The sequence below is a fragment of the Canis lupus genome, chromosome 17, assembly GCF_011100685.1.
Source record: "Canis lupus familiaris isolate Mischka breed German Shepherd chromosome 17, alternate assembly UU_Cfam_GSD_1.0, whole genome shotgun sequence".
Lineage (NCBI taxonomy): Eukaryota > Metazoa > Chordata > Mammalia > Carnivora > Canidae > Canis > Canis lupus.
In genome coordinates this window covers 37,950,542-37,974,906 of record NC_049238.1, presented here as the reverse complement: position 1 = coordinate 37,974,906, position 24,365 = coordinate 37,950,542, and the positions used below count along the sequence as shown (strand labels likewise).

Here is a 24,365-nt window from a genome sequence, read left to right as displayed (position 1 = left end):
GGATCCTAAAATTATGAGAGATAAGTTCAAGTTGTGTTAGAAACAGTATAAGACATTTCAATCATTTTGGGTTTTGTATATTTTAGGCTAAATCATATTTTGATTTGATTTATATTTTAAATCTATTCAATTATCATGGAAAACCCAAGATAGCAAGACAGAGTGACTTCTTTCTTCTTTAGCATCTCACTAAAGTACTGTTCATCAAATATTTTATATTCTTCTTAATTCTCACAGTCTAAAAATTAAATTCCCTCATTGGAGGGCAATCTGTCCCATGCACAGAATACACAGGGAGAGAAACAGCACCAGGGGAGCTGACCATCCACGCCCCCATGTTTTCCCTCTCCGCCCTGTCCTTACCTGGGATCCAGAGCATCAGCAGCCCCAGGAGCTGAGAAGGGAACCTCATCTTGAGAAGCTGAGCTGAGGAGCCCTAGTAAGTAAAGACAAGCCTAGAGCTGACCTTTATCTCAGACTTTCAAGGAAGGTCCTCCCCAGGGGACAATATGCAAATCCCCTGGTGGGTGTGGCAGAGTGGAAAGAGGCACAGGCAGGTGCAGGTCCCTCTCCTGCCAGTGTAGTAGCTTAAAAGGTCTTCTGTGCTGGGAGGAAAGCTAACAGAGACAAATTCTTTACTGCCTGAGTAGGAAGGAGGATCGAAGGGGAAAGTCAGGATCTGTGGGAAGACAGTGCTCAGAGTCCTGCCCTTCTGTGAAACCAGCAGAGACGTGAAGGTGTAGTGGCCAGTGTCCATTTCTGGCAGGTGAAAGGCCCTCCTGCTTGGATTCCTGTCTGCTAAGGTCCCAGGGGAAACAGCTGACACTCCCAACTGCAGCTGAGTGGCGGAGGATCTCCAAATCACGGGAAGAACTGGAGATAGTTCTAGGGTCTATGGGGTCTCCTGTTTCCAGACTGATGGTTTAAGACTGTCTAACAATGATTTAAAATAAACTCACCCTGGGACCCTGTGAATTATGCTCTATGAGAAGATGAAAGTAAAAACACCCTGTCAAGGAGGAAGATTCTCTCACTTACAGGAAGAGAACTAATAATCCATGGAAGAGAATAGGGAAGACGACCGTATTTTATGCTTCATGTAATGAGTATGATTTGTGGTAACCCTTTTTTTACTGTCTGGAGTGTATCTTGTCACACTTCTTCTCTCCTTCCCCAGATAAAGATAGATCGATTGATTGATCGATCGATAGACACACACACATGCCGTGTGGTATATATGAGACCCTTCATTACAACAGTGACAGAACCTGATGATTCTTCATGTGTCTGCTTGACGTTATCATATTGAGATATTTGTGAGAATTGTGTCAACCTCAAGTTACCTCCCAATTAAAGTCACTGTCCTCAAACAAAATCCTGGAGAAACTGAAAGCATAGAGTTTGTAGTTCTACTGAGTCTCAGGTAATTAAAAGCCAAAGTCATACTGAATTGAAAATAACTGATATAAATACAATTCCAGGTGTGATTACACAGAAAGCTCAGGCTCTGTATCTCCTAGGATATCTTCCAAGAGTAAGATTTTGTACTGAGAGTGGAATAGCTATTGTGTAAAATGCTGTGGAGAGCAAATCCTGAACTCTGTGGAGAGTCCCAGGTGCTCACGACAAATTGAGGATAGGAGTATAATAGCCCAAGTCCCATAATTTCTTAGGTGTCACTCTATTTACTTTTTCTATGTTTTCTTCCTTGATCCATGTTATAAGCTAGCCAATGCAATCCTGAATCTTCCTCTTTAAATTTTCAAGCCTCAATGTCCACAATAGCCAGACAGTGGAAGGAGTCTAGGTGTCCATCGAATTGAATGAATAAAGAAGCTGTGGTCTGTGTATACAATGGAATTATTACTCGGCCATTAGAAATGAGAAATACCCACCATTTGCTTCGAGTTGGATGGAACTGGAGGGTATTATGCTGAGTGAAATAAGTCAAACAGAGAAGGACAAACATTATATGGTCTCATTCTTTTGGGGAATATAAAAAAATAGTGAAAGGGAATAAAGGGGAAAGGAGAGAAAATGAGAGAAAATATCAGTGAGGGTAACAGAACATGAGAGACTCCCTAATTCTGGGAATAGAACAAGGGGTGGTGGAAAGGGAGGTGGGCAGGCGGTGGGGGTGACTGGGTGACGGGCACTGAGAGGGGCACTTGATGGGATGAGCATTGGATGTTATGCTATATGTTGGCAAATTAAACTCCAATTTAAAAAAATTTCAGTCTTCCTAATGAATCCTATTAGTGAATGAATTCAGAAAGATAAGCCACAATAATGAAAATATCAGGACAAAGACAAAAAGGATAATACAAGACAATATTATAAATGTTAAGGTGAGTGTCATAATATTCATAACCCATGTTAAGTGAAGAATCACATTGTGTAACACTATTTCTCAACTGTACTTCAAAAACGAATCACATTACACATTTTTATGTGAAAGCTCAGCGTGTGGAAATATGGCTGCAAATTATTCATCTGTCATGGTTTTTTTTTTACTTACTGTATATCAGTTTTGAAAATGTTTTTCCAAATTATTTTAGAATGTTTGAATTTGGATATTACTATTTGCTACAGAAATTAACATGAAACTTAAAAAGTCTTTTCTGCTTGGTTGCCTGTCTCATAATTTTTAAAAATTATCTAAAATATCTCGAAAATGCAAAATCTAGAAAAGCATTATTCTTGACAGTAAGGCTTTGAAATTTTCCAGTATGACCTGTACACTGAACAAGGAGTATTCTTAGTTCCCAAACAGGAATCCGCGTCTCTACATGTTTACACTCTATTTTGTCCCTGGACAATAAAAACTGACCCCAGCAAAGCTGGACGCTACAACTTCACAGAAAGAATAACATTTGTAAGGGATGTAAGCAGAAACTCTGTGAGGTCCAGGTGGGGAACGGGGCTCTAGAGGTCTCTAATCTAAGCACCATCAACTGAATTAGCAAGGAGTTTTGCAGGTGGATTTTATGGCACTGTTGTCTCTGTGCGAGAGGCTGTTCATCTGGGTCCATAAAAGTGGAAGTCAGTGTGTGATTTGTGTACCTTGAGAAGATTCTCTTTTTGGTGCAACTGTGAACCCCATTATCCTGGGATCAGAGTGGTGTGGGATAGGAAGTGTGATGCTGTTATATATTCTGTAGACTTTGACCTATAAATTTTATTCAAGCCAGATGCTCAAACTATGGTGCTTTGGTGAAGATGAGACAAACACAGAAGCTTGTTTCCTGACTAACCTAAATGGAAGTTCTTTCTGATAAAAGGCGAGCTTTTTTTTTTTTTTTTAATTTTTTTATTGGGACTCAATTTGCCGGCAGATAGCATATCACCCAGTTCTCATCCCCATCAAGTCCCCCCTCAGTGCCCGTCACCCAGTCACCCAATCCCCCTGCCCACATCCCCTCCCACTACCCCTTGTTCGTTTCCCAGAGTTAAAGTCTCTTGTGTTCTGTCACCATCACTGATATTTCCCACTCATTTTCTCTCTCTTCCCCTCCATCCCTTTCCCTATTTTTTATATTCCCAAATGAATGAGACCATATAATGTTCAAGCTCTTCAAGGTGGCCTGGAGGCCCGAGGTTGAGAAGGGACTAGCCCATCAGGGTCTCCTTGTCTGATGGGAGAGATGAAGGGGACGCTCCCAATACCATTTTTAGGAGGGGGTTCCCAGGCTTCCCTCCACTGTGTGATGCTTTGCTAGAGGAGCTCACAGAACTGAGAGAAACACTTATTTATGTTTACAAGTTTTATTCAAGGATATGATAAAGATACAGATGAAGAGCTAGATGGAGATACATAGGGTGAGGTCTGGGAGGGTCTGTGTACAGCAGCTTCTGTCCTTGTGGAGATGGAGTGCATCTCTTTCTCTCTGTGGATGTTCATCTGTGTGGAAGCTCTCTAAAACCTTGCACTCTTGAGACTCGTGGAGGCTTGCTTACCTAGACATGATCGATTATTATCTATGTGTCAAGCTCCTCTCCCCTTACTGGATGGGAAATGGGGCAGCAAATTCCATGGTTCTAATCATGGCTTGGTCTTTCTGGTGACCAGTGCCCATCCTGGAGCCCATTCAGGGGCAATCTCACAGAATGAAAGATTCTCTAGAGCTTTTATCTCCTAGGAAATTATAAGCGTTTTAGGAGCTCTGTCAGGGGCTGGGAGCAGAGACCAATCTCTATATTTTCTCGTATGTCACAGACATAAATCAGAAATTCTGGAGGACCACCATTGTTTCAGAGGCTGGGGAATTCAAGCAGGTTCTAAAGCCTTGCATCCTATCTAACTCCCCACTCTGACCTCTAGGGTCTCCTGTGGATCAAGGACAGTGGACACGATGTGGATTTCTTCCCAGCCTGGACGTCAGCCTGATATGGCTGCAAGTGTTCCTATCTGCAGCACTGACCCTTGTCCCACAGAGCTGCAGTTCTCATACAAACCTCCTCTGAGGGTGATTAGCTGCCCTAGGCTGCCTCCTCCAGATTTTGGAGGCAATGCTCTGATTTTTTGAAGATGGGGGTTTTTTATTAGAATTACATGTTCAAGCACTTTTCTATGTTTTCCTTGAAGATTAGAGCCAATATACTTGGTTTCCTCCCTTTATATTCTCTCCAAAGCAAGGTTCCAGGTCATTTTCCAGACTGCTGTTTCCTTATTTCCCAGTGGATACTCCCTGATGATTCTCATAAAGTACTGATGTGGAAGGCTCCTAGATTGTGGCTTTTTAAATTTTCTTTTGTTTCATTTTACAGTGACCTAATCATTGTATAATGGAGGGTTTGGAAATTAATGCTCTTAGGATTGTTTCCATGATCAGAAGAAAAGAGAATGAGAGCGAGATATGCTTTCCTGGATCTGATCTTCCTACCCTGTACTCATATCTCATATTTTCTTCTGTAAGTTTAAAGTCGTGTTTTGAAAAGTGAGGTTATGTATGAAGTAAGACAATTAAACTCATTTTTCCCCATACGGGGGGTGACACATTGTCCCCCAAATTATTTTAAGTAGTTAATTCTTTCTCCAGAACACACACACACACACACACACACTCACACACACACACACACAGACAGAAAACATCTGAACTGAATGGACCACTAAAATCTATCCAAATGGTACACCACAGTTTGACTCAACAGAAGACACAACAAATGTTCTCCTCTGAGCAGTTCCATGACACTTAGGAAGGAGGCAAAATGTTCCTCTCCACATCAAGATAAATGGTCAGTTGTCAGGAGCCTGAAGAACAACTCAGATGTATCTGTAGTTTCCTCAGAGTGATGAAAAGAACAGTACCAGTGAACATCATCTTGAGCAGAAGGAGAGCAGGATGCGTATGTGGAATGAAGAGGTAAAGAAAAGATTTTGGAGGAGCAGACAGGCCAAGAGAAAAGTACATTTCTACCTGAAACTCTAGTATTTTGCTGTCAAAGACCAGACTGGAACAATGCCTGAAGCTGCAAAATACCTGAGCTTTGCTCTCTCTTTCAATGCTGGATGGAGAGAGAAAACAAGCAGAGATGGAAGGGAGAGAGCAAGTGGTTGAGGGAAAGACTATACTCTGTGTTAAGCAATCTAGCAGATTGATCATTAGGAGGATTCCAGAAAAGAATGTGGAGAAAACCTTGAACACCTGAAATTGTCCACAGTCTTTACTTCTCTTCCACTCTTATCCCAGCAACTAAGTTCTCAAGGATTCATTAATCACAACCTATGAGCACACTCAGGCTCAATTCTTGGTGGTGCTGGGGGAAGGTAATGATGCAATATACGCGGATAGTTGGGGAGAAATGAAGACGAACTCAAGTCTATAACATTTTGATAAATAAAAAATTTGGTTGATCAAACACATAAAAATAAATAATGTCCAAGGAAATGACATTTCAGGGAAGGGCTATGTTTACTGAGAATAGCCAACGAGAAGGGGCAGCAATCCACAATGCTACAAGGTTTTACAGAAGTCGCTTCTACTGTAAGGTGGTCCAGCCACCAGTCCTTGATTTTCCATATCTCTCAATGATTTTTGCAGTGTTTAATCTGCAGCCTCTAGAGTTATGTATGTGTCAAGATCTCAGTGTGTAAAGTGGCAGCAGAACCCTTCAAGTCCTCCCGCCCTCCGGGCCTGAAAGAAAGGGACTAGCAGGATCTCCTTGTGTCAGAAAAGCAGGGAAGAATTTTTATTGCAAAGAACAAAATTTCAGTAGCAGTAGAGTTGGAGGATAAGCAGTAGGGGGTAGTGGGGAAGTCTTCCAGGTCCTAATTCTACGCAAGTGTTTGTAATGCCTTTGTCCTTGTGACCATCTTGTGAGGTCAAATATAATCTTTTCATACCTTCTTTAAGAATGTTTTAAAAACAAAAAAATATAGAAAACCATAGGAATAGTAATGGAGACTAATTATATTCAAATATGACTATCAAAACACTTAAAAAACTGGACATAGTAATGTATTCTTTATTAATGCATGAAATAAAAGGTCCAGTTGCAAAATAAAAATTACTGTGGTACAGACATTATCCAGTGTATAAGGAGACAAGTCACAGACTGGTAGAAAATATTTGCAAAAACACACTATGACAAAGGCTGTTACCTAAAATTTACAAAGAACACTTAAAACTTCAACAATAAGAAATAATCCAGGGATCCCTGGATGGCTCAGCGGTTTGGCGCCTGCCTTTGGCCCAGGGCGCGATCCTGGAGACCCGCGATCGAATCCCACGTCGGGCTCCCGGTGCATGGAGCCTGCTTCTCCCTCTGCCTGTGTCTCTGCTTTCTCTCTCTCTCTGTGACTATCATGAATAAATAAAAAAATAAAAAAAAAAAGAAATAATCCAATAAAAATGAGCAAAGATCTGAACAGACACCTCATCAGAAAGGAGAAGACAGATATGAAACAAGACACAGAAAAGATGTTCCAACATTGGTGTTTTGTAAGGAAATCCAAATCAGAGATGCTATTCACACTTATTGTTGTGGCCCAAAATCTAGAACACAGCTCCAGATGCAGGTGAGCATGTTGAGGGACTCGAACAGGCATTCCTGCTGCTGGAAATGCAAAAAGGGAGCAGCCATTTGGTCAAACAGTTGGCATTTTCTTACAGAACTAAACATACTCTTATCACACAATTCAGCAATCAGACTTTTCGATTTATCCTATGGAGTTGGAAACTGAGTCTACAGAAAGACCTGCACACCAACATATATACAGATTTCTTCATAAGTATAATCCTTGTTGTAACTCAGATATTTCTTCCGAAGGAGAATGGATAAATAAACTATGATGCATCCAGACAATGAAAACTATTCAGCTCAAAAAGGCATATCTACTGTCCATGGAAACAGCAAAATGTTGAGCGGTTGCCAGGGGCTAGAGGGGAAGAGGGATGAATAGGTGAAATGGACAGGTAATGGACATGACTTTAGATGAGGACAGATATATTTGATCATTGTTTTAATTGAGATCTACTCAAAGCACAACATTTGAACAGAATATAAATTCAGATTCCTTTACAGGTATGACCATATTCGGTAAAAAATAATGTATTTGGTTAGTATTTTAACACTTTTTGCAAAATAGTACCAAATTTATCATTTCCAAATAGTATTTAGGCGAAATGGCTTTAAAATGTTACTTTTGGGAAAAAATCTCACACCACTCTCTACCCAACATGTGGTATATGAACTACATTGTATGCTCTACATCTTTTTTTTTTAATTTTTATTTATGATAGTCAGAGAGAGAGAGAGAGAGAGAGAGGGGCAGAGACAGAAGCAGGCTCCATGCACCCGGAGCCTGATGTGGGGATACGATCCCAGGTCTTCAGGATCACGCCCTGGGCCAAGGCAGGCTCCAAACCGTTGCGCCACCCAGGGATCCCTGTATGCTCCTACATCTTAGGTGTGTTGTATTTCAGAATCCTCTGTGAAATTCCAATAACTGCTTTGATTTGTCTCAGAAAAAAGATAATTGAGAGAAGTATAAAATTTCTAGATTTAAGTTCTTTTATGTGTTTGTGCACACAAAAGACACACCTCTGTGTGTGTGTGTGTGTGTGTATGTCGTTGTTTTATTGAAGTATAGTTGGAACACTGGGCTACGTTGGTTTCAGGTGTACAGCATAGCGATTTGACATGTCTATGCGCTATGTTATGTCACTGCAACTGTAATTACCATCTGTCCCCATACAACGCTATTATGAAATCCTTGATTATATTCCCTGCGCTGTACCCTTCATCCCTGTGCCTTGTTTTTGTTCATTCCATATACCTCCCACTCTCCTTCGTGAATTATTCCCATCCTCCATCCTCTTTCTGTCTGGCCACCACCAGTGTGTTCTCTGTATTCATGGGTCTTTTTCCATTTCTGTTCTGGGTTTCTTGTTTGTTTGATTGGTTTGTAGATTCCACATATAAATGAAATCATATGGTATCTGTCTTTTCTTGTCTGACTGTTTTCACTTAACGTTAGACTCTCTAGGACATTTACGTTGTTGCAAAACAAGTTAATTTGGGTGCTTGAACAAAAAAATTTACTAATTGTTCTTAGTCTATTTTCTGTTGGGGGAGGCAGGTAGAGAATGCTATCCAGAGACCACGTAACAGAGCAATTAGTTAACTGAGAAAGAAGAAATTCAGAGAGTGGGAAAATAAAAAATAAATAATTCTGAAAATATACCCAATATTGTCCTATAAAATATAGCAAAATTTATTTGCTTCAAAAATGTATTCGACTTGGATTGTCACAAATATGCCCTCAATTTTACTGACTCTCAGGCTGACTAAATGTAATAACCAAACAGAAGGAGAGAGGGGTGGGATTGAGATACAACTGAGCTCTCCTCCAGCCTGTTGCTCAGAGAGCACTTGCATCTCACCTCCGTTCTTGAGCTGCTTATGCCCTGCGAAGCTGCTGCAGCTCATGGGGCTGGATAAATGGGCCAGAGCACTCAGCTGCACATTACTGCCCGGGTTCTCCAACATCTGCCACTGACGCCAACTCAGACACTCTGCGGCGCCTGCTCCCCACTCAACGGAACACATTGGGCAGTGGTGACAGGCCAAACAGAGAGGTTTGTTGTTCCAGGGCTGAACCACTGTGGGAGGATCTTGTTATACCTTGCCCGCAGTAGTAATAAACTCCAGCATCATCAGCCTCCACTCTGCTGATTCTCAGGGTTGAAATCTGTCCCTGACCCGCTGCCACTGAACTGTCTGGGACCCCAGGGTCTCTGTTGGAGACCTTATAGATCAAACGCTGTGGAGACTGGCCTGGCTTCTGTTTGGAACCAATACAAATAGGTTGTCCCATTACTGTGCAGGAGCTCTTGACTGGCCTTGCAGGAGATGGAGGCCGGCTCTCCAGGGCTGACGGACAGGGACAGTGGGGTCTGTGTCATGACAATATCCCACTGGATCCTAAAATAATGAGAGATAAGTACAAGTTGTGTTAGAAACAGTATAAGACATTTCAATCATTTTGGGTTTTGTATATTTTAGGCTAAATCATATTTTGATTTTGATTTATATTTTAAATCTATTCAATTATCATGGAAAACCCAAGATAGCAAGACAGAGTGACTTCTTTCTTCCTTAGCATCTCACTAAAGTACTGTTCATCAAATATTTTATATTCTTCTTAATTCTCACAGTCTAAAAATAAATTCCCCCTGTTGGAGGGCAATCTGTCCCATGCACAGAATACACAGGGAGAGAAACAGCACCAGGGGAGCTGACCATCCACGCCCCACATGTCTTTCCTCATCCCCGCCCTGTCCTTACCTGGGATCCAGAGCATCAGCAGCCCCAGGAGCTGAGAAGGGAACCTCATCTTGAGAAGCTGAGCTGAAGGAGCCCTAGTAAGTAAAGACAAGCCTAGAGCTGACCTTTATCTCAGACTTTCAAGGGAAGGTCCTCCCCAGGGGACAATATGCAAATCCCCTGGTGGGTGTGGGCAGAGTGGAAAATGAGGCACAGGCAGGTGCAGGGTCCCTCTCCTGCCGTGTAGTAGCTTAAAAGGTCTTCTGTGCTGGGAGGAAAGCTAACAGAGGACAAATTCTCATTTACTGCCCTGAGTAGAAGAAGGATCGAATTGAGAAAGTCAAGATCTGTGGGAGACAGTGCTCATAGTCCTGCCCTTCTGTGAAACCAGCAGAGACGTGAAGGTGTAGTGGCCAGTGGTCCATTCTGGCAGGTGAATGGCCCTTCTGCTTGAATTCCGTCCTGCAGGAAGGGTCCCGGGGGAAACAGCTGACACTCCCAATTGCAGCTGAGTGGCAGAGGATCTCCAAATCACGGAAGAACTGGAGATGTTCTAGAGTCTATGGGGGTCTCCTGTTTCCAGGCTGATGGTTTAAGACTGTTTAATAATGATTTAAAATAAAATCACCCTGGGACCTTCTGATTATGCTCTATGAGAAGTTGAAAGCAAAAAACCTGCCAAGTAGGAAGATTCTTCTCACTTACAGGAAGAGAACTAAGAGTCCATGGTAGAGAATATGAAAGAAGACAGACAGAATTTTAGGGCTTCAGGTAATGAGTATGATTTGTGGTAAACCCCTTTTTTTACAGTTTGGAGTGTATCCTGTCATATTTCTCTCCATTCCTCAGATAAAGATAGATAGATCTATTGATCGATTTGACAGACACACACATGTCATGTGTTATATATGAGACCCTCAGTACAATAGAGACATACTGATGATTCTTCATGTGTCTGCTTGAGGTTATGTCATATTGAGTCATTCATGAAAATTGTGTCAACTTCAAATTACCTCCCAACTAAAGTCACTGTCCTCAAACAAAATCCTGGAGAAACTGAAGCATAGAGTTTATAGTTCTCTGAATCTCAAGGTAATTAAAAGCCAAAGTCATTACTGAATTGAAAATAACTGATAAATACAATTCCAGGTGGTGATTACGCAGAAAAGCTCAGGCTCTGTATCTCCTAGGAAATCTTCCAAGAGTAAGATTTGTACTGAGAGTGGAATAGCTATTGTGTAAAAATGCTATGGAGAGCAAATCCCGAACTCTGCGGAGAGTCAGTTGCTCAGTTGCTCATGACAAATTGAGATAATAGTAATACTCTTGAGTAAGAGTATAATAGCCCAAATACCATAATTTCTTACTGTCACTTTATTTTCTTTTTCTTATGTTTTTCTTCCTTGATGTTATAAGTTAGCCAAAGCAATCCTCATTCTTCCTCTTGAAAATTCCAGCCTCCCTAATGAACGCTGTTAGTGAATGAATTCAGAAAGACAAGCCACAATAATGAAAAATGCCAGTATGAAGACAAAAGGAAATATAAGACACTATTATAAATGTTAAGGTGAGTGTCAAAATATTCATAACCCATGTTAAATAAAGAAAAACATTATTTAACACTATTGTCAACTAACTGTACTACAAAAAAAATCAAATACACATTTTTTATGTGAAAGCTCAGTGTGTAGTAATATGGTGCAAATTATTCATCTGTCATGGTTTTTATTTTATTGTATATCAGTTTTGAAATGTTTTTTTTTACAAAATTATTCTTTAGAATGTTTGAATTTGGAATATTACTATTTGCTGCAAAACTTAACATGAAACTTAAAAGGTTTTTTTCTGCTTGGTTGCTTGCCTCATAATTTCTTAAAATTATCTAAAATATCTCGAAAATGCAAAATCTTAGAAACATTATTTCTTGACAGTAAAGGCTTTGAAATTTTCCAGTATGACCTGTACACTGAACAAGGAGTATTCTTAGTTCCAAACAGGAATCCGCGTCTCTACATGTTTATACTCTATTTTGTACCCAGGATAATAAAACTGACCCCAGCAAAGCTGGACGCTACAACTTCACAGAAAGAATAACATTTGTAAGGGATGTAAGCAGAAACTCTGTGAGGTCCAGGTGGGGAACAGGGCTCTAGAGGTCTCTAACCTAAGCACCATCAACTGAATTAGCAAGGAGTTTTGCAGGTGGATTTTATGGCACTGTTGTCTTTGTGTGAGAGGCTGTTTCATCTGGGTCCAAAAAAGTGGAAGTTAGTGTGTGATTTGTGTACCTTGGGAAGATTCTCTTTTTGGTGCAACTGTGAGCCCATTATTCTGGGGTCAGAGTGTGTGGGGTGGGAAGTGTGATGCTGTTATACATTCTGTAGACTTTGACCTATAATTTTTATCAAGCCAGACAGGTCAAACTACAGAGCTTTGGTGAAGATGAGACAAACACAGAAGCCTGTGTCCTGACTATTGCAGATGGGAGTTCTTTCTGAAAAAGGCGAGCTTGTTTTTTCTTTTCAGTTTTTTAAATTGGAATTCAATATTCCAACATAGAGCCTATCACCTAGTTTTCGTCCTGTCAAGTGCCTCCCTCAGTGCCCATCACCCAGTCACCCCATCCCCCCGCCCCACCTCCCCTCCCACTACCCCTTGTTCATTTCCCAGAGTTAGGAGTCTCTCATGTTGTGTCATCTTCACTGATATTTCCCACTCATTTTCTCTCTTTTCCCCTCCATCCCTTTCACTATTTTTTATTTTCCCCCAAAGAATGAGACCATATAATGTTTGTCCTTCTCGGATTGATTTATTTCACTCAGTATAACACCCTCCAGTTTCCATCCATGTTGAAGCAAATGGTAGGTATTTGTTGTTTCTAATGGCTGAGTAATATTCCATTGTATACATAGACCACATCTTCTTTATCCATTCATCTTTTGATGGACACCGAGGCTCCTTCCACAGTTTTGGCTATTGTGGACATTGCTGCTAGAAACAATGGGGGGCAGGTGTCCCGGTGTTTCACTGCACCTGTATCTTTGGGGTAAATCCCCAGGAGTGCAATTGCTGGGTCGTAGGGCAAATCTGTTTTTAACTCTTTGAGGAACCTCCACACAGTTTTCCAGAGTGGCTGCACCAGTTAACATTCCCACCAACAGTACTGGAGGGTGCCCCTTTCTCCACATCCTCTCCAACATTTGTTGTTTCCTGTCTTGTTAATTTTCCCCATTCTCACTGGTGTGAGGTGGTATCTCATTGTGGTTGTGATCTGTATTTCCCTTATGGCTGGTGATGTGGAGCATTTTCTCATGTGCTTGTTGGCCATGTCTAGGTCTTCCTCTGTGAGATTTCTGTTCATGTCTTTTGCCCATTTCATGATTGGATTGTTTGTTTCTTTGCTGTTGAGTTTAATAAGTCTTTTATAGATCTTGGATACTAGCCCTTAATCTGATATATCATTTGCAAATATCTTCTCCAATTCTGTAGGTTGTCTTGTAGTTTTTTAAAAAGATTTATTTATTCATGAGAGACCCACAGAGAGACAGAGGCAGAGACACAGGCAGAAGGAGAAGCAGGCTATATGCGGGGAGCCCGATGTGGGACTTCCCGGGTCTCTAGGATCACACCCCGGGTGATGGCGTTGCTAAACCGCTAAGCCACCAGGGCTGCCCTGTCTTGTAGTTTTGTTGACAGTTTCTTTTACTGTACAGAAGCTTTTTATCTTGATGAAGTCCCAATAATTCATTTTTTGTTTTTGTTTCCTTTGCCTTCGTGGATGTATCTTGCAAGAAGTTGCTGTGGCCAAGTTCAAAAAGGGTGTTGCCTGTGTTCTCCTCTAGGATTTTGATGGAATCTTGTCTCCCATTTAGATCTTTCATCCATTTTGAGTTTATCTTTGTGTATCGTGTAAGAGAATGGTCTAGTTTCATTCTTCTATGTGTGGCTTTCCAATTTTCCCAGCACCATTTATTGAAGAGACTGTCCTTTTTCCAGTGGATAGTCTTTCCTGCTTTGTCAAATATTAGTTGACCATAGAGTTGAGAGTCCACTTCTGGATTCTCTATTCTGTTCCATTGATCTATGTGTCTGTTTTGTGCCAGTACCACACTGTCTTGATGACCACAGCTTTTGTAGTACAACTTGAAATCCGGCATCGTGATACCCCCAGCTATTGTTTTCTTTTTAATATTCCCCTATTTGGGCTCTTTTCTGATTCCATACAAATCTTACAATAAATTGTTTCCAACTCTCTTAAGAAAGTCCATGGGATTTTGATAGGGATTCCACTAAATGTGTAAATTTCCCTGGGTAACATTGACATTTTCACAATATTAATTCTTCCAATCCATGAGCATGGAATATTTTTCCATCTCTTTGTGTCTTCCTCAATTTCTTTCAGAAGTGTTCTGCAGTTTTTAGGGTATAGATCCTTTACCTCTTTGGTTAGGTTTATTCCTAGGTATCTTAATGCTTTTGGGTGCAATTGTAAATGAGATTGACTCCTTAATTTATCTTTCTTCAGTTTCATTGTTAGTGTATAGAAATGCCACTGATTTCTGGGCATTGGTTTTGTATCCTGCCGCACTGCCGAATTGCTGTATGAGTTCCAGCAATCTTGGGGTGGAATGTTTTGGGTTTTCTATGTAGAGTATCATGTCATCTGTGAAGAGGGAGAGTTTGACTTCTTTGCCAATTTGAATGCCTTTTATTTCTTTTTGTTCTCTGATTGCTGAGGCTAGGACTTCCAGTACTATGTTGAATAGCAGTAGTGAGAGTGGACATCCCTGTTCTCAGGGGAAGATCCCCTGATCTTAGGGGAAAGGCTCTCAGTGTTTCCCCACTGAGAATGATATTTGCTGTGGGCTTTTCATAGATGGCTTTTAAGATGTTGAGGAATGTTCCCTCTATCCCTACACTCTGAAGGTTTTGATGAGGAATGGATGCTGTATATTGTCAAATGCTTTCTCTGCATCTATTGAGAGGATCATATTTTTTTCTCTTGTTAATATGATCTATCACATTGATTGCTTTAAGAGTGTTGAACCAGCCTTACATTCCGGGAATGAACCCCACTTGGTCATGGTGAATAATCTTCTTAATGTACCGTTGGATCCTATGGCTAGTATCTCATTGAGAATTTTTGCTTGTGTTCATCAGGGATATTGGTCTATAATCCTCCTTTTTGGTGGGGTCTTTGGTTTTGGAATCATGGTGATACTGACCTCATAGAATGACTTTGGAAATACTGCATCTCTTTCTATCTTCCCGAACAGCTTTAGTAGAATAGGTATGGTTTCTTCTTTAAAAATTTGTTAGAATTGCCCTGGGAAGCCATCTGGCCCTGGACTTTTGTGTTTTGAGAGGTTTTTGATGACTGCTTTAATTTCCTCCCTGGTTATTGGCCTGTTCAGGTTTTCTATTTCTTCTTGTTCCAGTTTGGTAGTTTTCAGTTTTCCAGAAATGCATCCATTTCTTCTTGATTGCTTAATTTATTGTTGTCTAGCTGCTCACAATACATTTTTAAAATCGTTTGTATTTCCTTGGTATTGGTGGTGATCTCCCCTTTCTCATTCATGATTTTATTAATTTGAATCTTTTTTCTCTTCTTTCTAATAAGGCTGGCTAATGGTTTATCTATCTTATTAATTCTTTTTTTTTTATCTTATTCTTTCAAGGAACCAACTCCTGGGATCCCTGGGTGGCGCAGTGGTTTGGCGCCTGCCTTTGGCCCAGGGCGTTATCCTGGAGACCAGGGATCGAATCCCACGTCGGGCTCCCGGTGCATGGAGCCTGCTTCTCCCTCTGCCTGTGTCTCTGCCTCTCTCTCTCTCTCTGTGTGACTATCATAAATAAAAAGAAAAAGAAATAAAAAAAGAACCAACTCCTGGTTATGTTAATCTGTTCCACAGTTCTTCTGGTCTCTATTTCATTGAGTTCTGCTCGAATCTTTATTAACTTCTTCTGCTGGGTGAAGGTTTTATTTGCTCTTCCTTCTCCAGCTCCTTAGGTGCAAGGTTAGATTTTGCATTTGAGTTCTTTCCAGTTTTTGGATGGATGCTTGTATTGCAATGTATTTCCCCCTCAGGACTGCTTTTGCTGTATCCCAAAGATTTTGAATGGTTGTATCTTCATTCTCATTAGTAATTGAGGCAAGTATGAAACTTCTAGATTTAAGTTCTTCTGTGTGTGTCTATGTGTGTGCACATCTCTGTGTGTGTATGTTGTAGTTTTATTGAAGTATACTTGGCGCGCAGTGCTTACGATGGTTTCAGGTGTACAACATAGCGATTTGACATGTCTATGTGCTATGTTATGTCACCGCAAGTGTAGTTACCATCTGTCCCCATACAACGCTATTACGAAATATTTGAATATATTCCTTGTGCTGTACCCTTCATCCAGGTTACTTGTTTTTGTTCATTCCATATATCTCCCACTCTCCTTCGTGAATTTTTCCCATCCTCCGATGATCCTCTTTCTGTCTGGCCACCAACAGTGTGTTCTCTGTATTCATGGTCTTTGCCCTTTCTGTTCTGGGTTTATTGTTTGTTTGTTTGGTTTCTAGACTCCACATATAAATGAAATCATATGGTATCTATCTTCTTTGACTTATTTCACTTAACATTAGATTTTATAGGACCATTCATGTTGTTGCAAATAACAAGATGTCTTTCTTTGGCAGACTAATATTCCAGTGTATATAAATAAATAAGTGTGTGTGTGTATGTATCTAGTATTACTTTTTAACAAAATTAGGACCTCATATCTGCTATGAATTTACAAAATATATTTGGGTGCTTGAACAAACAAATTTACTAATCGTTTACAGCCATATTTCCTAGCAGGTATAGAATGCTCTCCAGATAACACAGCAATAGAACAATTAGTGTAATTGAGAAAGAAGAAATTCAGAGAGAAGGAAAATAAAAAATAATAAATTCAGAATAGCACCATCAGGTACCACTTCTCCTATCAAAAATATAGCAAAAGTTGTTTGCTTCAAAATGTATTCGGCTTGGATTGTCACAAATATGCCTCAATTTTCTGACTCTGAAGAGGGGTGGGGATGAGATACAAGGGAGCTCTCCCTCCAGCCTGTTGCTCAGAGAGCACTTGCATCACCTCCGTTCTTGAGCTGCTTCTGCCCCGCAAAGGCTGCTGCAGCTGATGGGGCTGTAACATGGGCCAGAGCACTCAGCTGCACATTACTGCCCTGGGTTCTCCAACATCTGCCACTGACGCCAACTCAGACACTCTGCGGCGCCTGCTCCCCACTCAAGGAACACATTGGGCAGTGGTGACAGGACAAACAGAGAGGTTTGTGTTCAGGGCTGAACCACTGTGGGAGGATCTTGTATACCTTGCCCGCAGTAATAAACTCCAGCATCATCAGCCTCCACTCTGCTGATTCTCAGGGTGAAATCTGTCCCTGACCCGCTGCCACTGAACCTGTCTGGGACCCCAGGGTCTCTGTTGGAGACCTTATAGATCAAACGCTGTGGAGACTGGCCTGGCTTCTGTCGGAACCAATTCAAATACGTGTTTCCATCACTGTGCAGGAGGCTCTGACTGGCCTTACAGGAGATGGAGGCAGTCTCTCCAGGGCTGACAGACAGGGACAGTGGGGTCTGTGTCATGACAATATCCCCACTGGATCCTAAAATTATGAGAGATAAGTTCAAGTTGTGTTAGAAACAGTATAAGACATTTCAATCATTTTGGGTTTTGTATATTTTAGGCTAAATCATATTTTGATTTTGATTTATATTTTAAATCTATTCAATTATCATGGAAAACCCAAGATAGCAAGACAGAGTGACTTCTTTCTTCTTTAGCATCTCACTAAAGTACTGTTCATCAAATATTTTATATTCTTCTTAATTCTCACAGTCTAAAAATTAAATTCCCCTCATTGGAGGGCAATCTGTCCCATGCACAGAATACACAGGGAGAGAAACAGCACCAGGGGAGCTGACCATCCACGCCCCCATGTCTTTCCTCATCTCCGCCCTGTCCTTACCTGGGATCCAGAGCATCAGCAGCCCCAGGAGCTGAGAAGGGAACCTCATCTTGAGAAGCTGAGCTGAGGAGCCCTAGTAAGTAAAGACAAGCCTAGAGCTGACCTTTATCTCAGACTTTCAAGGGAAGGTCCTCCCCAGGGGACAATATGCAAATCCCCTGGTGGGTGTGGCAGAGTGGAAAGAGGCACAGGCAGGTGCAGGTCCCTCTCCTGCCAGTGTAGTAGCTTAAAAGGTCTTCTGTGCTGGGAGGAAAGCTAACAGAGACAAATTCTTTACTGCCTGAGTAGGAAGGAGGATCGAAGGGGAAAGTCAGGATCTGTGGGAAGACAGTGCTCAGAGTCCTGCCCTTCTGTGAAACCAGCAGAGACGTGAAGGTGTAGTGGCCAGTGTCCATTTCTGGCAGGTGAAAGGCCCTCCTGCTTGGATTCCTGTCTGCTAAGGTCCCAGGGGAAACAGCTGACACTCCCAACTGCAGCTGAGTGGCGGAGGATCTCCAAATCACGGGAAGAACTGGAGATAGTTCTAGGGTCTATGGGGTCTCCTGTTTCCAGACTGATGGTTTAAGACTGTCTAACAATGATTTAAAATAAACTCACCCTGGGACCCTGTGAATTATGCTCTATGAGAAGATGAAAGTAAAAACACCCTGTCAAGGAGGAAGATTCTCTCACTTACAGGAAGAGAACTAATAATCACATGGAAGAGAATAGGGAAGACGACCGTATTTTATGCTTCATGTAATGAGTATGATTTGTGGTAACCCTTTTTTACTGTCTGGAGTGTATCTTGTCACACTTCTCTCTCCTTCCCCAGATAAAGATAGATCGATTGATTGATCGATCGATAGACACACACACATGCCGTGTGGTATATATGAGACCCTTCATTACAACAGTGACAGAACCTGATGATTCTTCATGTGTCTGCTTGACGTTATCATATTGAGATATTTGTGAGAATTGTGTCAACCTCAAGTTACCTCCCAATTAAAGTCACTGTCCTCAAACAAAATCCTGGAGAAACTGAAAGCATAGAGTTTGTAGTTCTACTGAGTCTCAGGTAATTAAAAGCCAAAGTCATACTGAATTGAAAAATAACTGATAAATACAATTCCAGGTGTGATTACACAGAAAAGCTCAGGCTCTGTATCTCCTAGGATATCTTCCAAGAGTAAGATTTTGTACTGAGAGTGGAATAGCTATTGTGTAAAAATGCTGTGGAGAGCAAATCCTGAACTCTGTGGAGAGTCCCAGGTGCTCACGACAAATTGAGATAGGAGTATAATAGCCCAAGTCCCATAATTTCTTAGGTGTCACTCTATTTACTTTTTCTTATGTTTTCTTCCTTGATCCATGTTATAAGCTAGCCAATGCAATCCTGAATCTTCCTCTTTAAATTTTCAGCCTCAATGTCCACAATAGCCAGACAGTGGAAGGAGTCTAGGTGTCCATCGAATTGAATGAATAAAGAAGCTGTGGTCTGTGTATACAATGGAATATTACTCGGCCATTAGAAATGAGAAATACCCACCATTTGCTTCGAGTTGGATGGAACTGGAGGGTATTATGCTGAGTGAAATAAGTCAAACAGAGAAGGACAAACATTATATGGTCTCATTCTTTTGGGGAATATAAAAAATAGTGAAAGGGAATAAAGGGGAAAGGAGAGAAAATGAGAGAAAATATCAGTGAGGGTAACAGAACATGAGAGACTCCTAATTCTGGGAATAGAACAAGGGGTGGTGGAAAGGGAGGTGGGCAGGCGGTGGGGGTGACTGGGTGACGGGCACTGAGAGGGGCACTTGATGGGATGAGCATTGGATGTTATGCTATATGTTGGCAAATTAAACTCCAATTTAAAAAAAATTTCAGTCTTCCTAATGAATCCTATTAGTGAATGAATTCAGAAAGATAAGCCACAATAATGAAAAATATCAGGACAAAGACAAAAAGGATAATACAAGACAATATTATAAATGTTAAGGTGAGTGTCATAATATTCATAACCCATGTTAAGTGAAGAATCACATTGTGTAACACTATTTCTCAACTGTACTTCAAAAACGAATCACATTACACATTTTTATGTGAAAGCTCAGCGTGTGGAAATATGGCTGCAAATTATTCATCTGTCATGGTTTTTTTTTTACTTACTGTATATCAGTTTTGAAAATGTTTTTCCAAATTATTTTTAGAATGTTTGAATTTGGAATATTACTATTTGCTACAGAAATTAACATGAAAACTTAAAAAGTCTTTTCTGCTTGGTTGCCTGTCTCATAATTTTTAAAAATTATCTAAAATATCTCGAAAATGCAAAATCTTAGAAACATTATTTCTTGACAGTAAAGGCTTTGAAATTTTCCAGTATGACCTGTACACTGAACAAGGAGTATTCTTAGTTCCAAACAGGAATCCGCGTCTCTACATGTTTACACTCTATTTTGTACCCTGGACAATAAAACTGACCCCAGCAAAGCTGGACGCTACAACTTCACAGAAAGAATAACATTTGTAAGGGATGTAAGCAGAAACTCTGTGAGGTCCAGGTGGGGAACGGGGCTCTAGAGGTCTCTAATCTAAGCACCATCAACTGAATTAGCAAGGAGTTTTGCAGGTGGATTTTATGGCACTGTTGTCTCTGTGCGAGAGGCTGTTCATCTGGGTCCATAAAAGTGGAAGTCAGTGTGTGATTTGTGTACCTTGAGAAGATTCTCTTTTTGGTGCAACTGTGAACCCATTATCCTGGGATCAGAGTGTGTGGGATAGGAAGTGTGATGCTGTTATATATTCTGTAGACTTTGACCTATAAATTTTATCAAGCCAGATGCTCAAACTATGGTGCTTTGGTGAAGATGAGACAAACACAGAAGCTTGTTTCCTGACTAACCTAAATGGAAGTTCTTTCTGATAAAAGGCGAGCTTTTTTTTTTTTTTAATTTTTTTTATTGGGACTCAATTTGCCGGCAGATAGCATATCACCCAGTTCTCATCCCATCAAGTCCCCCCTCAGTGCCCGTCACCCAGTCACCCCATCCCCCTGCCCACATCCCCTCCCACTACCCCTTGTTCGTTTCCCAGAGTTAAAGTCTCTTGTGTTCTGTCACCATCACTGATATTTCCCACTCATTTTCTCTCTCTTCCCCTCCATCCCTTTCCCTATTTTTTATATTCCCCAAATGAATGAGACCATATAATGTTCAAGCTCTTCAAGGTGGCCTGGAGGCCCGAGGTTGAGAAGGACTAGCCCATCAGGGTCTCCTTGTCTGATGGGAGAGATGAAGGGACCGCTCCCAATACCATTTTTAGGAGGGGGTTCCCAGGCTTCCCTCCACATGTGTGATGCTTTGCTAGAGGAGCTCACAGAACTGAGAGAAACACTTATTTATGTTTACCAGTTTATTCAAGGATATGATAAAGATACAGATGAAGAGCTAGATGGAGATACATAGGGTGAGGTCTGGGAGGGTCCTGTGTACAGCAGCTTCTGTCCTTGTGGAGATGGAGTGCATCTCTTTCTCTCTGTGGATTGTTCATCTGTGTGGAAGCTCTCTAAACCTTGCACTCTTGAGACTCGTGGAGGCTTGCTTACCTAGACATGATCGATTATTATCTATGTGTCAAGCTCCTCTCCCCTTACTGGATGGGAAATGGGGCAGCAAATTCCATGGTTCTAATCATGGCTTGGTCTTTCTGGTGACCAGTGCCCATCCTGGAGCCCATTCAGGGGCAATCTCACAGAATGAAAGATTCTCTAGAGCTTTTATCTCCTAGGAAATTATAAGCGTTTTAGGAGCTCTGTCAGGGGCTGGGAGCAGAGACCAATCTCTATATTTTCTCGTATGTCACAGACATAAATCAGAAATTCTGGAGGACCACCATTGTTTCAGAGGCTGGGGAATTCAAGCAGGTTCTAAAGCCTTGCATCCTATCTAACTCCCACTCTGACCTCTAGGGTCTCCTGTGGATCAAGGACAGTGGACACGATGTGGATTTCTTCCCAGCCTGGACGTCAGCCTGATATGGCTGCAAGTGTTCCTATCTGCAGCACTGACCCTTGTCCCACAGAGCTGCAGTTCTCATACAAACCTCCTCTGAGGGTGATTAGCTGCCCTAGGCTGCCTCCCCAGATTTTGGAGGCAATGCTCTGATTTTATGAAGATGGGGGTTTTTATTAGAATTACATGTTCAAGCACTTTTCTATGTTTTCCTTGAAGATTAGAGCCAATATACTTGGTTTCCTCCCTTTATATTTCTCTCCAAAGCAAGGTTCCAGGTCATTTTCCAGACTGCTGTTTCCTTATTTCCCAGTGGATACTCCCTGATGATTCTCATAAAGTACTGATGTGGAAGGCTCCTAGATTGTGGCTTTTAAATTTTCTTTTGTTTCATTTTACAGTGACCTAATCATTGTATAATGGAGGGGTTTGGAAATTAATGCTCTTAGGATTGTTTCCATGATCAGAAGAAAAGAGAATGAGAGCGAGATATGCTTTCCTGGATCTGATCTTCCTACCCTGTACTCATATCTCAATATTTTCTTCTGTAAGTTTAAAGTCGTGTTTTGAAAAGTGAGTTTCATGTATGAAGTAAGACAATTAAACTCATTTTTCCCCATACGGGGGTGACACATTGTCCCCAAATTATTTAAGTAGTTAATTCTTTCTCCAGAACACACACACACACACACACACACACACTCACACACACACACACACAGACAGAAACATCTGAACTGAAATGACCACTAAAATCTATCCAAATGGTACACCACAGTTTGACTCAACAGAATGACACAACAAATGTTCTCCTCTGAGCAGTTCCATGACACTTAGGAAGGAGGCAAAATGTTCCTCTCCACATCAAGATAAATGGTCAGTTGTCAGGAGCCTGAAGAACAACTCAGATGTATCTGTAGTTTCCTCAGAGTGATGAAAAAGAACAGTACCAGTGAACATCATCTGAGCAGAAGGAGAGCAGGATGCGTATGTGGAATGAAGAGGTAAAGAAAAGATTTTGGAGGAGCAGACAGGCCAAGAGAAAAGTACATTTCTACCTGAAACTCTAGTATTTTGCTGTCAAGACCAGACTGGAACAATGCCTGAAGCTGCAAAATACCTGAGCTTTGCTCTCTCTTTCAATGCTGGATGGAGGAGAAAACAAGCAGAGATGGAAGGGAGAGAGCAAGTGGTTGAGGGAAAGACTATACTCTGTGTTAAGCAATCTAGCAGATTGATCATTAGGAGGATTCCAGAAAAGAATGTGGAGAAAACCTTGAACACCTGAAATTGTCCACAGTCTTTACTCTCTCTTCCACTCTTATCCCAGCAACTAAGTTCTCAAGGATTCATTAATCACAACCTATGAGCACACTCAGGCTCAATTCTTGGTGGTGCTGGGGGAAGGTAATGATGCAATATACGCGGATAGTTGGGGAGAAATGAAGACGAACTCAAGTCTATAACATTTTGATAAATAAAAAATTTGGTTGATCAAACACATAAAAATAAATAATGTCCAAGGAAATGACATTTCAGGGAAGGGCTATGTTTACTGAGAATAGCCAACGAGAAGGGGCAGCAATCCACAATGCTACAAGGTTTTACAGAAGTCGCTTCTACTGTAAGGTGGTCCAGCCACCAGTCCTTGATTTTCCATATCTCTCAATGATTTTTGCAGTGTTTAATCTGCAGCCTCTAGAGTTATGTATGTGTCAAGATCTCAGTGTGTAAAGTGGCAGCAGAACCCTTCAAGTCCTCCCGCCCTCCGGGCCTGAAAGAAAGGGACTAGCAGGATCTCCTTGTGTCAGAAAAGCAGGAAGAATTTTTATTGCAAATAACAAAATTTCAGTAGCAGTAGAGTTGGAGGATAAGCAGTAGGGGTGTAGTGGGGAAGTCTTCCAGGTCCTAATTCTAAGCAAGTGTTTGTAATGCCTTTGTCCTTGGACCTCTGTGAGGTCAAATATAATCTGTCATACCTTCTTTAAGAATGTTTTTAAAAACAAAAAATAATAGAAAACCATAGGAATAGTAAGGAGACTAATTATATTCAAATATGAATATCAAAACACTTAAAAACTGTGACATAGTAATGTATTCTTTATTAATGCATGAAATAAAAGGTCCAGTTGCAAAAATAAAATTACTGTGTGTACAGACATTATCCAGTGTATAAGGAGACAAGTCACAGACTGGTAGAAAATATTTGCAAAAACACCTATGACAAAGGCTGTTACCTAAAATTTACAAAGAACACTTAAAACTCAACAATAAGAAATAATCCAGGGATCCCTGGATGGCGCAGCGGTTTGGCGCCTGCCTTTGGCCCAGGGCGCGATCCTGGAGACCCGCGATCGAATCCCACGTCGGGCTCCCGGTGCATGGAGCCTGCTTCTCCCTCTGCCTGTGTCTCTGCTTCTCTCTCTCTCTCTGTGACTATCATGAATAAATAAAAAAATAAAAAAAAAAGAAATAATCCAATAAAAATGAGCAAAGATCTGAACAGACACCTCATCAGAAAGGAGAAGACAGATATGAAACAAGACACAGAAAAGATGTTCCAACATTGTGTG

The 24,365-nt window shown here is 41.1% G+C and overlaps 2 gene segments (V, D, J or C); both read right to left on the bottom strand.

Annotated features, from left to right (window-relative positions):
• The window catches only part of LOC608379, a 345,452-nt gene that overhangs the window by 85,487 nt on the left and 235,600 nt on the right, over nucleotides 1-24,365 (bottom strand).
• Nucleotides 17,085-17,955, bottom strand: LOC119877169. The segment is given in 2 exon segments: nucleotides 17,085-17,431; nucleotides 17,795-17,955. Coding segments are annotated over 2 exon segments (381 nt in total).